The sequence below is a fragment of the Cynara cardunculus genome (assembly GCF_001531365.2).
Source record: "Cynara cardunculus var. scolymus isolate 2C chromosome LG 9, CcrdV1, whole genome shotgun sequence".
Lineage (NCBI taxonomy): Eukaryota > Viridiplantae > Streptophyta > Magnoliopsida > Asterales > Asteraceae > Cynara > Cynara cardunculus.
Window position 1 is genome coordinate 10,009,018 of NC_037536.1, and position 20,008 is coordinate 10,029,025.

The window sequence follows — 20,008 nt, forward strand, 5'->3', positions numbered from 1 at the left end:
TCATCCAAAAACAAGGCCTGACCCGGGACCGGTTTGGGACCGGTTATAGGCCCGACCCAAGACCATTTTGGAACCGCTGATTAAGGACTATCATTACACATATTAGAGGAGCTAGTGTTTTGAGTTCATCCAATATTCTACGTGCATATATGGAAATAATGCATCGTGAATCAAAGAAATGAAAGTAAGATACATCAAAAGTGATAACACAAAGCGTATTCTGCTTTAAGTATATATATAATCAGCAATAACAAATGCTCCTCTAAATTCAAGTGAATCAAGTATGATGCCAGAAGAATGTGACATATTTGCTTACCAAATAATTACCTAAAATAATATTTGGGAAACATGTAGATAGTATCAGAATGCAAGAGGATTAGTAGACAAAAAGGAGAGTCTAGTATATATGTAGTATTAGTATCTTGTAAACTTTTTCCTTCATCCAATGTTTTATTTTTCCTACAATCTATATACCATCCTGCTTTTTCTAACTCGCATGATTAATGTACGAATCTGGAAAAAAATATTAGACGAAAGGAAAAGTCTATGTATTGCAAAGAAACTGATGCATTGTACTATTTCCTTCGTCCTATTTTTATTTTTTCCCACTGGTTTTTTTATTTTGGCGTAAGGCTTAACAAGGCAACAGTTATGCACCATCACTCCTTTGACTCGACACAAAGAGGAGTGTTGTAGAATAAATGTATCATCGTCTAAAAGATATGACGATAGAGATAGAGATAAATATATCAGAGTTAGATTAGAACTGAAATATCTCATAGTTATCTACTTGTAACTTATCGCTATATAAGAGGTTTATGATTAATGAGAATAACATATTCATTCTCTCCATTCTATTGTTGTTCTATTTTGTTTATACTATAACAAATTTTCTGAAACATGTTGAATAATTAAACCTTGTACCAATTTCTTTCTCAAACAATAATTTCCTTTTATGCAACTTAAATTTGCAAAGTAAAAATTAATCGAGAAAGATTTACTCAATATGCACCCGGGACGTAGCACAATTGGTTTCAGGTTGGTATATTTGTTAAAACAGACAAATATTCGAGTCTAACAACTGCAATGTAGGACTATAATTTCTTTGAGGATTAGGCTCTTGATAAGCACTAGACTCTTAAGTCAACCACCTGTTACCAGATTTGCCTCTGATACGAAACTCTTGAAACAAGATGGTGTTGGCCGGCTTGAAGGTTATCAGTTACGATCCCTAAGTACATCGTTGATGTTTTAAGTTGACATGACATCCGTGGCCTAATTCTTCGGGCTTGAGATTTAGCACGAGCCTAACCAGGACCAAACCCATATAGAAAAATATGAGAAGTAGCTTCGGTTCAAACATAAATCATCAACAGATCGAACACGGCCATGCCACATGAACATTTAAACACTTTGACGTAGGTTCAATACAAAATATATTTCTTTTACGCTAACGAACACAAGAAAGAGAATGCAACTTTCGATTCTCGACAAATATCATCATTTTTGGTATCGTTTTGAGGTACAAAATTGGCTACAAGGGGAAACAAGAATATATTCCTACAGAAACTACAGATGATTACCCTTTTTCAATTATATATGTTTCCCAAAACGAATGTGTGCAGTCGTATTCTATCCGATTGTTTGTGAACCAAATCGAGTTTCATGATCTTAGTTGAAATGCCTCGTTTTTGTTTTTTCAAGATTGAGTTCTATCCTTGATCTTTGCTCTCGCGAAGAACACCCCTGCAACTAAACCTAAAACCCAGAAGAAAAACAGAAAATGATGTAATCTTAAGGTTATGCATTCTAAGAAAGAAATCATGTCGTTATAGGAATTCTTGAGTCGGGGAAAAAGGTCGACTGAACCAAAAGGGTCATTGGCCTAGTGGTAATGGGTTATGTAGAGCCCAGCCTCCCAGGAGGTCAAGAGTTCAAACCTCACCTGAGTGAGTATTTGTCCTATATAAATATTATAACAAATAAAAAGAACTGACCAAACAAGATGCTCGCAGAGTTCTCCACGCTAGTGGGGACGTGAAATAAAACGATGCCAGCAACTGAGAGTGGAATCTTATTCAGTGATCCCACAAGGCTGCAAATTGCGAAGTCTGAGTAAGAAACATAAAACCAAACAAACTAAGTATATTCCACCTCGAGGTGGGGTATGAGGGTTGGGATGTACGCATTCTACCCCAGGGAGCAGAACGGCTGTTTCGGTGAAGACCCCAGCTTGTGCAAAATGCGCGTAAAAAATCGAGTCCAATAAGAAACATGAATATATAAATATAAAATGAAGCTTGCCTTTAAATGTTATTATAACATTTTGAGCATCAATCACAGCATTCAAACTGTTAATTGAAATTGGAAATAGCCGAAGGAAGTCCTCATGCAGATAATGACTAGAGGCTTCTTTGTGTGTGAGTTCTTTTTTCGTATCTTTTTTCCTTTCAGTGAGGGTTTTAAAATTATTTTCTGATGAAGAGAAGAATACAAGATGTCCAACAACTGAACTAACTTAATAGAGTGATCAACATTTTGAATGATGGTGCTTGAAATTTGTTTTTAAAACAAACATATTTGCATAGGGCAAATTGCATGAAGATGCAACCTACTTTGTTCTGATTCCTATTGTTGCGTAACATACTTCCAAAACCTTCATTTTGGTACCTCAGATGTGATATCCCAAACATTTACACCAAAGTATGTTGCACACAATAGGAGTCGGACCATAACTATGTTTCGTTTTCATGCATTCTCATATGTAAACCAGGTATCTAAATGTCCGGGATTTCACATCCTAAGGTACCAAAAATGAAGGTTTTAATAAAATAGGAATTGGACCAAGGTATGTTGCAATTTCATTCAGAATGCCCATTTGCAAAAACAAAAAGAAGAACACTCCGTTTGGCAGAAAAATAGTGAACACGCACTCCAGTTGAAAAAGAACACTACAGACTGCCAACACGAGTGCAACATTCTCTATTTTCTACATACTACAGGGTTTTTTTCACTGTTTTTCTGCCAAAGAGTGTTTGTTCCTCAACATTCTCGATGAAATGCCAAGCTCAATGGTCTTAAATGCTAAACACCGTAAGTTAAAATCCACCAAGTAGAAATATATAAATATAATATCCATAATACATCTAAATATATTGATGGAAGCCACATAAAAAAGGTTTTGCCTGTTGTTTGGAGGGTCACAATAGATATCACATTTCAGAATTCCATGATAGCATCAACAATAATTTATCAACAGTTTTTGTCATCTTACAGTCCATTACTTGAGCCAGTAAGTGAAGAAGAAAGAATTTACTTGCCTGTATGTAGTCGCCCCTGTTTGATGAAGAAACCACATAGATGTGAAGCTAATAGCTAGCCCAAGAAATCCACTAAATGTGATCACCAGCCAGAATGTGGGCATCCTCAAAAGGGGTCTGCCAATTATTACAAAGATTTGCACAAACAGAAAAGAACAATATTATAGGAATGTCGAAAATATAATGACAAAAGCACAAATTTGCAGAAAATAATCATCACAACAAAAACACAAGCCAGCTCATGGTGATCTGTTTCACTTTAGCCAACTGACAGCTCTTGAACGTAAAAATGTGCTTTACTCCATAACCCACAAGTTTATATGCTCCAATAGAGGGAATATAAGGCAAAACGCAAAAGATTGTTAAGAGTTTTTTTTTTTTTGGGGGGGGGGGGGGTAACTGAACCACCTTCTTAAAACTTCAGGACGTCCCAAAAATGCCACATATCCTCTTTAGAGAGATCCCAAATTTAATACTCCAAAAATAAGTGTCCACATTTCTATTTTAGTTGGTCCCAACATAAGTGTCCACTTTTAGAAGTAAATGCCAAATTTCCAATCCTACCCTTAATTATGAGATAGAGATGAATTACTCCCACTATTATTAAGGGCAAAATTGTTATATGGTTCATAAAAAATGTAGTAATTATAAAATTGTGCGCCTATTTCATTGTGGACATTTATTTTGGGACAAAGGGAGTACTTGTTTGCCCATTATCATCATTACAAATCAATTGATGTATCGATTTTGGTACACAAGATTCCTTTCTGTCTTTATAGAAGAGTGTTTCAGATATTTCATGAACGATAAAATATTTAACTTAATTTATGTACCAAGTGAAATGTTGCAATTTTCATGGGATGGAGGGTGTATTTCCCAAGTAACTATAGTTTGGAAACAGTTCCCTGTATATTTGCATAAATTAATTACCAGAAAAAAGGTAGTTAGTAGGGGAAGAACAAACTCACGTGCTATAAAGATAATCCACCTCATTGAATACAAAGACTAGCAGAAGTCCTAGTGGCAAGGACAATGTGTTGTTAAGTAGAACCATTGAAAACTCATTCAGGTTTCCAGATTTTGTGACCTGCTTAGCTGTATCCATGACCCGTCGTAGTGTTAACTGCACAACTTGACAATGTCAGCAATAATTTGGATAAAACTGCTTCCTCCGCCCCAAAACAAGTATCTGCACTTTTATTTTAGTGTGTTCCAAAATAAGTGTCCACTTTCAAGAGTAAGTGCCTACTTTCCAATTCTACACTTAATTATATAACATGGAGAAATTCATTACTCCCTCTATTATTAAGGGTAAAACTGTACATTGCTTAATTAGAAAGTGTGATAATTACATATTTTTAGAACTGTGTGCCTTTGTCATCGTAAACATCTATTTTGGGATGAAGGGAGGAATGAAAAACATGTGTGTCAACTTAATAGCTGAAAGCATTATACAATATATAGAAGAAATCAAAATGATATCTAAGACAACTTTATAGGGGGGATACTTATAGCAGCACTTTACTTGTTTACTGGGACATTGTTACTAGAAAATCATGACGTATTAGCAGACCTATTATGGAACTAATTACCTAGTTTAAAGATTTACAGACGAATTAAATAATCTGATTAACTAAATGTCATGTCTCAGTAGTATTGTCTTCAATACACTTGGATCAGATGCATTTCTCCAAACTTCTATACAATGTGCCTGCTTATGTTCTAGATTACCTATAATCAGAATAAGATAAGGGAGCCTAGCATGAGCAGTCTGTTATGCATTGACCCAGGCCCAGGCCCATCATTACCTTATAGATTATAAAAGAGGTTAGAAGGGGTGTTTTAGTAACTTTGAGGAATTATTCTGTTAGCAAAAGGGGCCTTTGGGTCATACCTAGAATAATCCTATTATGCTAGTATAAATCAGTGGGTATGTTGTTAGGAGAGATAGGCAGAAATTAGTAAGTTCTTTTGGGAGAGACTAGCACTTTCGAGTTGCTTGAGGTTCCAATACTTGTCTTTTGTTTTACGTTCATTTACTTGATTGAATCCAATTTCGCCAAATACTTCCTCTCTATTACTGTGTTTGCTGCACACTGTTAAGCCGATTCATAACACAGTCCAAATTAAATACCAGCTTTCATTTCAACTAACTGTATACTTGCTCTTCAGAATAGGCTTTACAGCAAAGGCGAAATCAAGGAGATAAATACCTAGCTGCTAATCCTCTTGATAGTACGCTAGTAACATCTAAATGTGCAAATGTCGTAGCAGGAGTAAATACTTCTGCTACGAAAAAAGGTAGTGGTATTGCTTTAAGGGATTTTCAGAATTAATTACTTATGATACTTTATCTTCTGTCAGTTTTTCTTTTGTGTTTGGTTTTTTTTTTTTTTTTTGGGGGGGGGGGGAGATGCAGCCCTGACAAATAGCAACAATTGCATACATTATTAACTCTCATGTTGCAAAAAATGGAATTTCTCTCTCTTCGTCTTCCTCTCATATCATGTTCTCATTATGTAAGATGAATTTGTGTTATGCTGCTCAATACTGAAGTTTGAAATTTGTAAATTCCTATGAACTTATGAATCCGTAATGATTTACAGTCCAATCAAGTTTTGGTTGCAATCAAAGCTTCAATTTTCATTAAAGTTTTGGCGTCTGAAATAGCATGAGAAATTATTATAAAGTTGATTTCTATAACTGTTGGACAAGAATAAGAAAGTTATTCTATAGCTATTAGACAAACTCATATTGTTATATGTCTAGCAACTCAACCAAATGCCCTCAATGCCAATAATTGAAAGATGAAGTCACCTTCAGAAAACATGCTACAAGCCTTCCAAAAGGGAAGCTATAAATAGATGAACAATGGAAAACAATAAGAAAATCAATAAGCTCCAGAGCAAACAAAAGTTGAGATAAGAACCCGGGTTACTCACAGAATATGATGCTGTCAGAAAGCAATTAATAATCTGCCATGTGTAGCCAACAGCATGAAAAGCTAGATCTGTTATCCCTCCGGAGATTGCTGATATGATCTGCATACATACTAATGCGTCATGACTCCAAACCTCCAATTAATCATATATATGAATGTATATAATCTTCAAAATTAGAACAGACAGAGATATCAGATTCGTTACATAACAAAAACATTGGTAAACAAACAATATAACATATATATACACATACATATTTAGTATCTATTAGCTTCCTGGCAACTTTGTCTTTGCTGTCAACTTGTATTGAAGTTCAAAATGGAGATGTTTATATTGGTACCAGAAGTAAAAAGCCCTAAACCTCTTAAAACTTTCCCATGCCTTGCATCCTCTTCAGATATTAAAAACCTAAGGGGGGCAACAGACTTGGGGGGGAGAGGGTTCAGCCACAACATGGTAGGAGAAAGGGGACTGGAAGAAAGAAGGGCGGTGGTGCACATGGTGACGTATTTGACACTTTTTGAAAACTTTGGTGGCCTCCTTGTATATTATCCTTCTACTTAAAAATAAATACAATAGTTTTACAAACAAATATAATAAATATACTAAATGTTGCCATTCAGATAAAAAGACATCATAAAGGAAATGAAAATTGGCCTGATTATTAATTCAACAATCAACATACCATCAAGAACAGAGCCGCCCACACTCTGTTGTCATGGTGCTTATTGAATAAATACATTTCACCGACTGCAGTTATCACATTGGTAACATTCTTCAGCACCGTAACCATGGCAACATTAATGTACCTCAGACTGCAAACAACATGGCTCATTTGACAATCAGAACTTTATAAGAATTCAATCAGTTAAGTATTGAATTAAATCTCTATAGCATATAGACAGGCTGCGTATGGCAACTATCATCTACTCATCTTGATCACACCTAAATATGGCAACAACTATTTATCAAAGACAATTAATTGGTTGTCTAATTGAACCCACAAGCAGGCAACCTAGGTCACTGGATTATGACAAGAATTTACAGGGTAATGAAAACAAAAATACATGAAAGGAATATAATCTCCAACCGGATGAATTTTAGCATGCAGATTAATTACTAGTTAATATGACATGTGGATGTGGTCAGTGATTCCATGTAACCTTTAGTATGTAATGTGGTATACCAATCCTAGCACCAATTTAGGGGCTACAGGTTATGAGTGATGATATCATTCTCTAGAATCCTATGTACCCGATGTCATTCATCACAAAGGAAAATGCTAGTTTACTTAAAAGGGCATAAAAACACTTAGGAAGCCAACCATGGCTTTGGTTCCAATGTGACAAGAGTTGGTTGATCACGAAAATGACAAAAACTTTAGTCCATAGTGGGGCCCACGTCATGCCTACTTAAACCTACACTGCTATGGGCATTTATCATCAAACCATAATTTTTAGTCAATTTATACATAAGCATGGCCATTAAGACACTATAAAGTTCTTTCTTTCCCTATAAATTGGCAGAAAATCAATTTACAGCACCTTGAAACATCAAGGTTCTATTCGGTTGTTCAAACTACAGATAGTTGTCACATGATGGACGAGGATCCAAGCCTCATCTCCCTCCTCCTTAACAATTAAGAACTTAACGTGCAGGGAGAGTGTTAAAACCCTTTAAAGGCTGCCACGTCGCTGTTCCTATCAGTTAGTTTCTTCTAATATGGTCTATAATAGTGAAAAACTAGTGGGCACATATATGAACGCATCCCTGTATCATAGATTCATATCATATATTAGAATTTCTAATCAAAGTATGCACGCATCCCACACATGTATCCTTGAAACATAGCTCTTAAATGTATTGTAATAGAGCAACAAATGAACCCCGTGATCCATTAAAACAAGAATGTTGAAGTACAATAAGCAAATACAGGTACATAGTAGAAAATAGAAAGTGTAGAATAAAATTGTGAAAGCAAGGTTAATGGGAAACGGTATCTGGAACGAATCCATACCTAAACATGCTTGTAATTAACATCCCAACGAATATAAAGTTCACAGGCAACCAGACTTTAATCAATCTCCATGTGAGTGGTTCTGTTGATATTACACCGAGTAAACTCAAACTAGACACTATCACTACCGACACAAAGTTCTGCCAACATAACATAAAGGACTTGTCAGCCGAATAAAAGAAAATAAAACGTAAGTGTTATAATAATACCATCCTTAAAAAGAATACAGAAACAGACCTGGTAGAGCATCAAAGATATTCCAGCATTAAAATCGTAGCTGGAGAGGACGTATTTATTAACCAGTATCATGCTACATGATGAAAGGCAATATGCAAGGCCAGATAATAGGGCTTGATTGTTAAGTTTTAACCTACTAGTCTTTGAACTCCTTTCTCTCTCTTTATCAAGCCTGCCATCCTCCACATCAGTCTCATTATCACCAACATTTTTCATTGTAATAGCTGATCTGTATGAATATAGAATTAGAATACGATAAAATTTGCTGCTGCATATGGTTGATTCAAAAACATAACAATAAAAGAAAATAAGAACTCATTAAGAGTTGAAAGCGACACCAAAAAAACAATGAGGGGTGACCTTTTAAATACAAGAATCCTTGATTCAGAGGTCTTGAGGAAGGCTAAATTGTTATTTTATCGTATAAAATGCATAGGTAGATGCAAAACAAATAACCTTTTCTATAATCTTCTTAGATAAAGATTTTTCTAGGAATGCACCTAGATGGGAAAAAGCAAGTTCTTCCACCTGCTGCCTGTAATATGATGCACTTGTGTGATAGATTCTTTTACAATAGAATTCAAGGGTAGATGCAAATAAAACAGTTAGGATAAGTGCACAGCCCTAAGTCCTAAAGAAAGAAGACGTCCCTAGACCTGAACACATAACCACGGTATTTTGGAAACTTGATGGGAAAATTTTTCCTTCTAGCAGAAGTACTTTCTCATCCTCTGCTTGCTCTCATAAAACCTTTCTATGGTGCCTATTGTTACATTCATGCGTGAGGCAGATACGATGGCCAAAATCCCCTCGTGGATTGCGCATTTTCATCACCAGATCTCTATCACATGGATAAAATTCAGCACCATATATACAACTAGTTTTGTTTTCAGGCACCCATCCAGATAGGCTAAAGCAAGTTCTCCAGCCATATGTTAGGGGATGCAGTTGTGTTTGTGATTGTGATAGCAGTGTGTATGCCCAATGAAAAGAATTATTGATCATTATTTCCAGAACACTCAAAACATTTGGATCCAGTAGGAGCACTGAAGTTCCAATGAGAATAATCCCCACTTGTTCTATCTCAACTCATAATCACTGATGAAGTTAGCATTGCGCCCTGGTTTACAGCGATTGGTAAGCTACCAATTAAAAGTAATTTGATAATTTTCACAAGAAGGATTCAAGGTTGATTCCCCACATATTAGACAACCTTAAAAACCATCAATAATGGCTAGTTTCTAAACTCAAATTCACGGCTTAAAATTGGAAGAATATGAGAATAATCTGATTGAAAAGTACAAAAAACGTGCGCTTTTATTTGAATTGCAAGTCGCTAATTCCGTTACCAAAACAAGAGTTCATACTCTAAACATCAGCAAAAGAAGATTCAAGACAACACTTAGTGCCAAAACACTAAAAGAATCAAACTGCCAACCAATAACAAGTTCGTAATGAGAACACATAATTCCACAAGATTAACTACAAAATCACCATGTCTACTCAAACATATTAGCTAACAACACAACCAACCATAAACTAATCAACAGTTTCCTTAAAGAGAAGAAGATTAGATGCAAGATCACAATAGTATTACATAAATTGCAATTTAGGGCGACAAGAAAGGCACCTCAATTAAGAAAACGCAAAAGCGAACATTGACAAGGAAAGCCGCTCCTCTTCTTGAGTTATCCGTCTCAAAAGAAGTCAACGATCGTAGTGATGAATGGTAGTCTGCGGAGTTTGTGAGGTCACGGCGGTCTACGGCGGATGAAGGTGGCCGGCGATCTTCAACGATCTTGCCTGAATTTGGGAATACAACTCAGACCACCATGCTAAATTTCAGTGGAAAGAAAGGAAGAAATTTAGAAGAAAATATTGGAAATTGGGGATTTTAATTGAAATTTGAGGCTGGATGGGTCAAATCCATCATGGGACCAGGTGGACTATGTTCTTTATTTATTTTTTATTTTTATTTTCAAAAATTAAATTTTTATTTATTTTTTCGATAATTATATTTTTTTGTAAGAAAACACCAAATAATTTTTTTACAGGTAGAGGTTGTTTGAGGGTTGCTGAATAGTTTGGTTCAAAATGATTAATAGATTCATATTATATAATGCAAAATAAAATATTATTATTTGGTAATTGTTTACAATAAAATTAAGGCGTTTAATGATTAAGGGAGACTCATGATACAAAATCATTCATAGGATTTTAGAACCATTAAGAGACATTTTTTTTTTGTCAAATAAGATTCACTTCTTAATGATTCGGAGATTGTCTCTTAATTGAACTATTAACATGTAAACCAACAACCCCTTAATTACTTAAATGTTTGATAAATTTTGAATAATAAATAAAATGATCAAGAAAAATCAGTTTTACATATGGCTATTTTATATAATTTTTTGGACATGATTTCTGATAAAAGCACATAGAGACCTAGAACCAGAGTAGCAGATATGGGTAGGGATGTGTAGCATGGATGGGACAGAGAGGGGTAGCATGGTAACAATTCGGTTAGCAGAGTCATAAGTCAGATAGAGAGACATCTCAGTTTCTAATACTTGGTATTTCTGTATTGTATCTACATATGTGATGTTTTCATTGGACATTAGTCATAACTTTTCTTCTTGTGTTAGTAGTTGTCAGTATTACACTTTGTGTTTCTTTGTTCGTTTTAACTTATTTTTTTTTTCACATTTGTCAATTTTTTTTATTAACATGGATATCAAACCCGCTATGCGAGCTGACTAATCCCGACGCGACCACATGCTTTGTAGATAGCCCGAAGTCACCGCATTTGAACCTTCGTGGCCACAAGAGGATTTTTATTCCTCCTTAGATTTGAACCTGTAACCTCCTGGTACTTTTGGTTTAATGTACTCGTGCTTGATTGGACATACTCTCAACTGTAGCTTGCTTTCTTGTTGCTTTAAAATTCGTGTTTTACAAGTCGGGGGTCTTCAACAATCTATGTACCATTTAGGGTAGATGATGTGTCTTCTTATATCATACACTCGAGACCTTAACTCTGCGTGATAATTATTGAGTTTGTTTGTTTTCGTGGATTTAAATTAAAATATGATACTTTAGGATAGAAATGCAAGTAAATAAGTAACTTTATCTGCTTGTTAAATAATCAGTTTTGTTACTGTCGATGTTTGAAACTGTTTACTCAACTCCTAAATTTATACAACATGTAATCTTTTACAGAGTTGGAAATTCGTTTTTTACATTGATCTCTAGGTGGATTTTGATACCTAACCCTATATATATATATATATATATATATGTGTGTGTGTGTGTGTGTGTGTGTGTGTGTGTGTGTGTGCGTGTGTGTGTATAAAGATGGTGAGTTTAAATGAGAACCAAAAATTCATTAAGAACTCGTGTAACCAATTATTCATGATTAATGTTGTAATAGATTTTTATAACAAAAATTACATGATATTAATGATAAAAATTCGTGATATCTATGATAAAAATGTATAAATCATAAAAACAGGAAATGCAAGACATTTATGATTATTCAGTATTGTTCATTACATAGTTTTCTGGGTCCTCAATGAATTTCAGGTATATGTGCATATATATATATATATATATATATATACATACATACATACAAAAACAATAACTAAATAAGAGAACACGAAAATGACCGATCACATGTGATTCTACACTAAAATCGCATGTGATTTACGTGACTTTAATTGTGACCTGACCAAGTTATCCACTCACCCTTACATTGATAGTGTTTTATAATCGTATATAAAATCATATATAATTTAACTGTCTTTTTGTTATTTTATTTTAATTTTGTTCTCGTTTAATTTTCGTGGATGAAAGTTGGGTCAAAATAAGTGTTGGTCAACGGTTTGACACCATAGTGGTTTTTCATCAAACACGTTTCTTTAGCCTCCAAAGGGCCAACCAAGTGGATTTGGTCACATATCAAAATTGTGTAAGTAGGGTTGGTCTCACTTATCAATATTTGTTTATTTATAAATTCATTAATATTTAATGTGTTAAATATGAACTAGAAGGGTATTCGTGTAATGCATCAAAATACATCTTGATTTTAATATTTTATTGTATTCATTTTTTATATTGATATAATACGGTTTTATGTGGTTTTGAGAAAAAACGATAAATGTTTTTATTTTTGCATAAAATATAAATTTGAAAATATTATAAAATTTTGAAAAAAATATATATCGATATCAGTATCAAATTAACCTTTTTAGAAGTTTTTGTGTTTTGGTGTAATTTTCTTAATTCAATTTTTTAATTATAATTTAATTTAGATTTAGTAATAAAAAAATTTAATTTAAGTTTAATAATATAATTTTTTATAAAAATTATAACTAAAGTATTCTATTAGAACTTAATGATTATCTTAATTACATTTTAGATTTTTTATATTTAAAATAAGATGTTTATCTAATATTTGATTATGTTTATTTGTAGTTAGTTGCACGAATTCAAATATGGAGCTTTAATAAGTTCTACTTATGCATAATTTATTTGTAATCTTAAATTTTAAGTAATATGCATCAATAAACAGTACTTCATGCATAAAAAATGGTTTTTAAGAGTTTTTGTCAAATTTTTTATAATATAGTATAGATACGAATTATTATTAAAAAATTTAATTTTTGAAATAAAAAGATATAAAAAATTGTAAGCAATTGAATATAATAATGACTTATTAAATAATTTTTAGTTAATTTAGAGTAAACTACAAATTTGGTCTATGCTTTTTGGTGGTTATAACAATTTTGGTCCCTACAGTGTAGAAATTACAAATTGACCATTGTGGTAAGCAAAAACGATTGAATTTGGTTCTTCCCTCTAATGATTGTTAGAATAACCCGTTAACTCAGGGTAATTTAGTCTTTTTCCACTTTTATCTAATTTTTCTTCAATAAATAAAAAGAATGTAAATTACAAGGACAAAAAATGTTACTTACTCATATATCTATACACAAATGCGGACACATAAGAACTTCACCCACACCCACACCCACACCCACCATTAGGGGTACTCATGGGTAGGGGTGAGTAGCGGAACCGGGTACCCGGCTGCGGAATCGGAACCGTCTTGAAACCGCCGGTTCTGGAACCGGAACCGATACGAGTGGTTCCGGTTCCTAAAATACGGAACCGATTGAGAATGGTTCCGGTTCCGGTTCTCAATTTTTCGGAACCGTTACCCGCCGGGTACCCGATATTTTTTAATAATAAAATTATTATTATTTTTTAATACTAAATTTATATTAGGTTTACATCTTGAAAGCATGCCGTCATCTTCATTCTTCATATAAAATGATTCGTATTTTTTCAAATTGTTTGTTCACATGGATTCATAGTATGTAATCGTTAAACTTTAAACATTTACCATTATAGTATGTAATCGTTAAACTTTGAACATTTTCTATTAGTCTATTATGGTTTGTAATCGTTAAACAATATTTGTAACTATTATTCTGTATAATTTGTATTCTTGCTTATTTATTTAGTGTTTTGGCAATATTTTATTTTTTATTTCTAAATAACAAAATTTTATTATTTTAGGAAGCAGGTACCTGGAACCGGAACCGGTTCCCGACGGTTCCGGTTCCAGTTCCAAAAATTTAAGAACCGCTCTAACCGGTTCCGGTTCCAATATCTCAAGAACTGCCGGTTCCGGTTTCGGTTCCTGTCAAAAAGGGCGGGTACCCGCCTATGCTCACCCCTACTCATGGGTTAGGTTGATTGGGTTGAAGACATTTAAACAACCTAATCCAATATTTGCGGTTTGAAAAATCTTAACCCAACCCAACCCAAACCAAACCAAAGTGCAACCCAACCCAAACCAAACCAACTCGTACGGGTTGGTCGGGTTGATACTTTGGTACATTAAAATATTCTTCTAACCTTGAATATGTTATTTATCTACTCATAATTTCTTTTTCATCATCAACCATTTGATACAACTTATCCATATTTCTTATGTATATCACATTCAGTTAATTTTCTCAATTTACATRTATATGTTCAAAGTTACTGAACATATATACGAATGAGTTATATAGAGATGTGATAGATTGAAAATATGTGTATAAGAAAAGCATACATAAAAGTGTAATTGTCTAATGTATATATTAATATAAATTCAACAATCATATTAAATCCAAAAAATAAAATGATATCGGGTTCGTCGGGTTGAGTTGGGTTCAAATAATAGTAATCCAATATCAACCCAATACCTACGGTTTGACAATTTTACAACTCAATTAGACATCGGGTTGCTTCGGATTGAGTTATTTACTGTTGATCGGATTTTTGAACACCCCTACCCACCATTATTATCCCCTCTTCGGGCTACCACCCATCGTCATCCTCTTCTCCGGTCATCTTTCCTGGCAAAAACTATCATGAATACAGACTAGTTTATTCTCACCAACACAATCACAATCAAACTCAAAAGTCAAATCCTAAATCTAAATCAAACCCATATCTAAACCTCAAAATCAAAATCAAAATCAAAATCAAACCCATATCCAAGTTGAACTTGTTTCAAACTCTAATCTAAAACCAAAAGCTAAACGACCGTGGAAGTGTGTGAGTTTTGGTGGTTGAAGCAGGACAAGGGAGTCGAAGGGAGGGGGGCTGTGATCGTGAAGCCAGAATAAAACCAGCCACCCCCACCTAGTTCTCTTTGATTTGCACTCTATAGTTTCGATATGCCCCCATTCATTCCAGGTTGGTGTTTGTTGGAGATTCAATCTGATTAGAGGAGATAGGGGAAAGGTAAGGAGAAGCATAACCAAGAAATTCCATACAATTTTAAGTTACAAAACCAATCAAACCCTAAAAACCAAAATAAAGGGATGAGGTTTTCTATTTACAAAGATAGACGACCATTGGCAGGAATATATGAGATAAAGGGATTTTCGATTCAATTTCGTCTTCTTCGTTAACAAAGAGAGACAAAGTTGCTATATTTCTCATCATCTCTGAGCAATAGTGTAGCCATTGTGTAACCGAAGGGTGGTGATGGTAGTAGTCAGAAGGGTTGGTGGCAGTTGGGTAGGAGAGAGAGTTAGGTCAATGGAGGATGAAGATGAGGGTAGTTGGAAGTGAGAACATGGTGGAGGGGAAGCAGAGAGGTGGCCGATGGAGAAGATGGAAGACATCGATGAAGAAGAGTTAGGGGGAGTTTGGTTTGTCGAATCCGTCGGAATCTGATGGAATTGGAATGGTTAATTCCATTGACCAAATTTCATTCCAATGTTTTACCCATGGAATGGAATTGAAAAGATCCCTAAACTTGAGAAATTCACCATTCCTTTCTAAAGCAGATTGAATTGAAATTCATTCCATCTAAAAGTGTGTAAAATTGAAATTCATTCCATCTAAAAGTGTGTAAATGACAAAAATACCCGCATCACACTATTAAACCCTAGCCACTCCAACAAAGAACGCTGCTTTCATCAACACTGCTTTCATTGGGGTACGCTGCTTTCATCAACCGATCGAACACTGCTTTCATCAAACGATCGAACCTGTTACAGATTTATGCTACTGCTTTCTTTCTACCTTTTGGTTTGCTTATCTAATGAACCTGCTACTGCTTTCATCAAATGATTGAACCTGCTACTGTTTTCTTTCTGCTTATCGAATGAACCTACTACTAATTTCATCTTATCGAACCTATTACTGATTTCTGCTACTGCTTTATGTTTGCTTCGAATTCCTCTATTGCTTTCTTTCTGTTTTCTGTTTGCTTCGAAAGAGAACCTGTTACTAATTTCTGCTACTGATTTCTGTTTGCTTCGAATGAACTGTTTGCTTTTGCTACTGATTTATGCTTCGAATATGAAATTGTACTGCTTTCATCTTCTTCGAATGAAACTATCACTGACCGAATGTATATATATGTGCTTGTGTATATGTATGTATTTGATGTTTGTGTTTGTACTTGCATAAAAGGATTTTCTTAATTTGCATAAAGGGCTAAACAAATTATAAAGAAATGGTATTTTTGTCTTTTTTCATCTTCCATTCTAATTTTGTTGCAAACCAAACAGACAAATTTCAATTCATTAAACAGATTAAATTTCATTATTGTCAACCAAACACTTGGTCAAACCATAACATTTCATTCCAATTCTTTTGAAAGATTCCATTTCTTCATAAATCATTCTGCGAACCAAACGTCCCCTTAATCTTGGGGACGATATGTTCTTGGGGATGAATATTTTATAACAAACTGTAATTTTGGTCCATATAGTTTGTATAATATCAAGTAGATTTTATTTTATCAAAAAAATGTGATAGAAGTGGAAAAAGACTAAAAATTAACTCAGACTTAACGAGTTCTTCTAAAAGATTTTAAGCTTCTTAAAATTCCGTTTATGGTCATTATATTATAACGTCATTTGCAAAGAGAGGGAAAGTGCTTCATCTGAGTTTTGCGGGGGCTTATGTTGTTGGTCAGTTTTTCTGTGGCAAGTTCGTTAAACAAAGGGATCAAATCCGGTCAATTTTGCATACCACAATGGTCGATTTGTAATTTCAAAACTGTAAGGAACAAAAGTGTTATAACCACCAAACCGTAGGAACCAAGTTTGTAGTTTACTCTTAAATTTATTTCTTTAATCCATTATAAATAAAATTTAACTCTAATTAAATCATTTTCACAGAAGCAAAATTAGAATTTTTTTAATTAAAAGAATTTTTTTAATTAAAAGAATTTTTTTTATCTGATTTAAATATCCAAATATTTCATAATTTAAAGAAAAGAAAATTAAATAAAGTGCTTGTAAGATGCCAACCCTTTACCGGTCTGTAGGCAGTAATCCACTAAGACGCTCCATTCATCATAGTGCTGTGTCCATTACATTTGGTCATAGTGGATCTATTTATGAAATTAAAAGAAAATGTATATATTTTTATTAAATAAAAAATATTAAGAAAAAGGCATACTATTTTTTATTCTTATTTCAAGAAGGAAATATTTATAATTTAAAAATAGAAAATTAATATTACATTTTTCATCTAAGTCTGTACCAAAATTTACATTTCTTACCCATGTCAGAAAAAAAAAAACTTTTACATTTTCACACCAAGTACCACTACAACAAAATCAGGTTTATAGGACACTTCCAAATTCTAAGCGTTCTAATAGACCTCTTTATAAGACTTAGTTTATAAAACCAAAAAAATAAAGTGTTTTATCTAATGGTGTTGTATCAAGTTTATATGACGTTTTTTGATGTCGTAATAAGTTTTTAGGATACTTTTAATATAAAGCGTCCCATTATCAACTTTATAGTACACTATTTGAAAAATTGTCCTATAAAAACAAGTATTCTATAAAAAATTGAGTTTATAGGACACTTTTGAGAATGTTGTTAATGCGACACTTCGTATTAAATTTGTCCTTAAAAACTTGTTAAGACGTCCAAAAACGTCATATAAACTTATTACAACAAAATCGGGTTATAGGACGCTTCCAATTTCTAAGCGTCTTAATAGACCTCTTTATAGGAACAAAAAAAATATAGTGTCCTATCTAAAGACGTTGTAATAAGTTTATATGACATTTTTTGACGTCGTAATAAGTTTTTAGGACACTTCCCATTAGCAACTTTATAGGACACTATTTGAAAAACTAAAAACAAGTGTCCTATAAAAAATTGAGTTTATAGGACACTTTATCAAAGGTGTCATATAAAGTTGTTAATGCGACATTTTTTATTAAAAAGGTCATAAAATCTTGTTAAGATACTCAAAAGCGTCATATAAACTTATTACAACGTCTTTAAATAAGACGCTTTATATTTTAGTCATATAAATTAAGTCCTATAAAGCAATCTATTTAGACGCTTAGAGATTGATAGCGTTCTATAAACCCAATTTTGTTGTAGTGACTTTAAAATTTCCTATTAGTCTTTAAAATAATATGACACTTAAAAATTGTCATATTAGACTCCAAAATGATATGAAATTGAAAAGTGTCGTATTGAGTTACATGATAGGACGCTAAAAGAGTTTAATAAGACATCAAAAGTAAGAGGCCGTTTACCTAGATGCTTACCCGGTAAGTGCTTACCATTATTAGTCAACATTGTAATTTATTTTACCTAATAAGATTGTAGTACATCAAAATGATATTGTATTCAACAATTTACCCGGTAAGCGCTTACCCGGGTAAGAGTCGTCTTCCTCACTTACCGAGTAAGACTCTTCATCTTTATCATTGCTCTTACCGGGTAAGATTTTTGACCCTTGCCATGTTCATCCGGTAAAAAAAATTACCCAATAAGCACTTACCAGATAAACGTTTAGTAAACGGCCCCTAAGAGTCTTATTAAATTAAATCAAATAGGACCCATAAAATAATGTGTCGTATTAACCCTTTTAAATGGCGGGTTTCGAAAAGTGTCCTATAAATCCTTTTTTGTTGTAACCCGAGACATGGTTGATGAATCCACGAGCCCTTTGCTTACAACCATGCCACATGAATGCACCCCTTTCCTAGAGAAAGACCTTGAACAAATTCAAGACAAAACAGGGTTATTTTGTCAAAATATTCTATGTTTGTTATTTATTACAAATATGAGTTTTATAAAAAGGTTTTGATGATATTCACCCTGTAATTGTATGGAAGAAATTTCTCACTAGACCTCAAAGTCTAACATTCTTTTTGGTGTTTTAAAATGTGCATTACAGGTCAGACAACCAGTTGATAAGGGGAAAGAGAAATTTATGAAGAAATATATGTTTGCCTGCATATGGATTTTGGTATAATATGTTGTTACTTGTACCTGCATACTGTTTATGAGTACAAGTTTTTGTATAAAGATTTTGTGGAAAAAAATTGGTAGCTACTTTTATAGTGTAGCTTTTGTATATATATTTGGGACCGAATGTGTATTTGTATTTCTTGATATATGAAATACATGATTATATGCAAATGCGGATCCTGGGTGTTACAATCTGAATGGATCGTCGTCTGATGCTTTGAGATTCTCAAGGTACAAAGGAGTCATTCGCAAACAGTGAGGGAGGAGCCGATTGCAAACAGTGAGGGAGGAGTCGATCGCAAACAATGAGCGCTTTGAGTTTGATATTCTCAGCGTGCAATGTGGGCAAACAATGAGGGCTTTGAGTTTTAGAATCAAGCCTTTAAAATTAACGATCATAAGTTGGGTACATGGACTCGATGATGGCAAAGTAGCAAACAGTGAAGGCTTCGTTCAAAGGCAAAGTAGCAAACAGCGAGGGCTTCGTGCAAGTTGAGGGCTTTGATTTGATGAGTTAAATTAATATAGTAGGGCTTATACGTTAATAGGGTTTTTTTCAATTGGGCCTGGATTTGATGTTAAATATCTATACTATCTTATAAAGTATTTGACTAAAACTCTTAAAAACTCTTAAACTCTTTCATCTCTATCCGATTTCATCCCATATTTGAATTCGTGTAACTAACTGCA

General features: G+C 33.7%; 1 protein-coding gene across 1 annotated transcript; it reads right to left on the reverse strand.

Annotated features, from left to right (window-relative positions):
* Nucleotides 1-1,460: 1,460 nt before the first annotated feature.
* Nucleotides 1,461-10,349, reverse strand: LOC112517984 (GDP-mannose transporter GONST1). The gene is made up of 9 exons (XM_025125461.1): nucleotides 10,147-10,349; nucleotides 8,517-8,745; nucleotides 8,280-8,419; nucleotides 6,948-7,077; nucleotides 6,263-6,361; nucleotides 4,289-4,443; nucleotides 3,321-3,437; nucleotides 1,998-2,095; nucleotides 1,461-1,758 (listed from the first exon to the last, which is right to left on the reverse strand). The coding sequence occupies exons 2-9, from the start codon at nucleotides 8,730-8,732 to the stop codon at nucleotides 1,700-1,702; spliced, it is 1,014 nt and encodes a 337-aa protein (XP_024981229.1). The 5' UTR covers nucleotides 8,733-8,745; nucleotides 10,147-10,349; the 3' UTR covers nucleotides 1,461-1,699.
* Between the last annotated feature and the right edge of the window lie 9,659 nt (nucleotides 10,350-20,008).

Coding starts and splice junctions, on each gene's coding strand:
- LOC112517984 (XM_025125461.1), bottom strand. CDS start 8,732: ATGAAAAATGTTGGTGATAATGAGACTGATGTGGAGGATGGCAGGCTT. Junction 7,078..8,279: donor TTAATTACAAGCATGTTTAG/GTATGGATTCGT, acceptor TGTTGTTTGCAG/TCTGAGGTACATTAATGTTG. Junction 4,444..6,262: donor TTCTGACAGCATCATATTCT/GTGAGTAACCCG, acceptor CAAGTTGTGCAG/TTAACACTACGACGGGTCAT.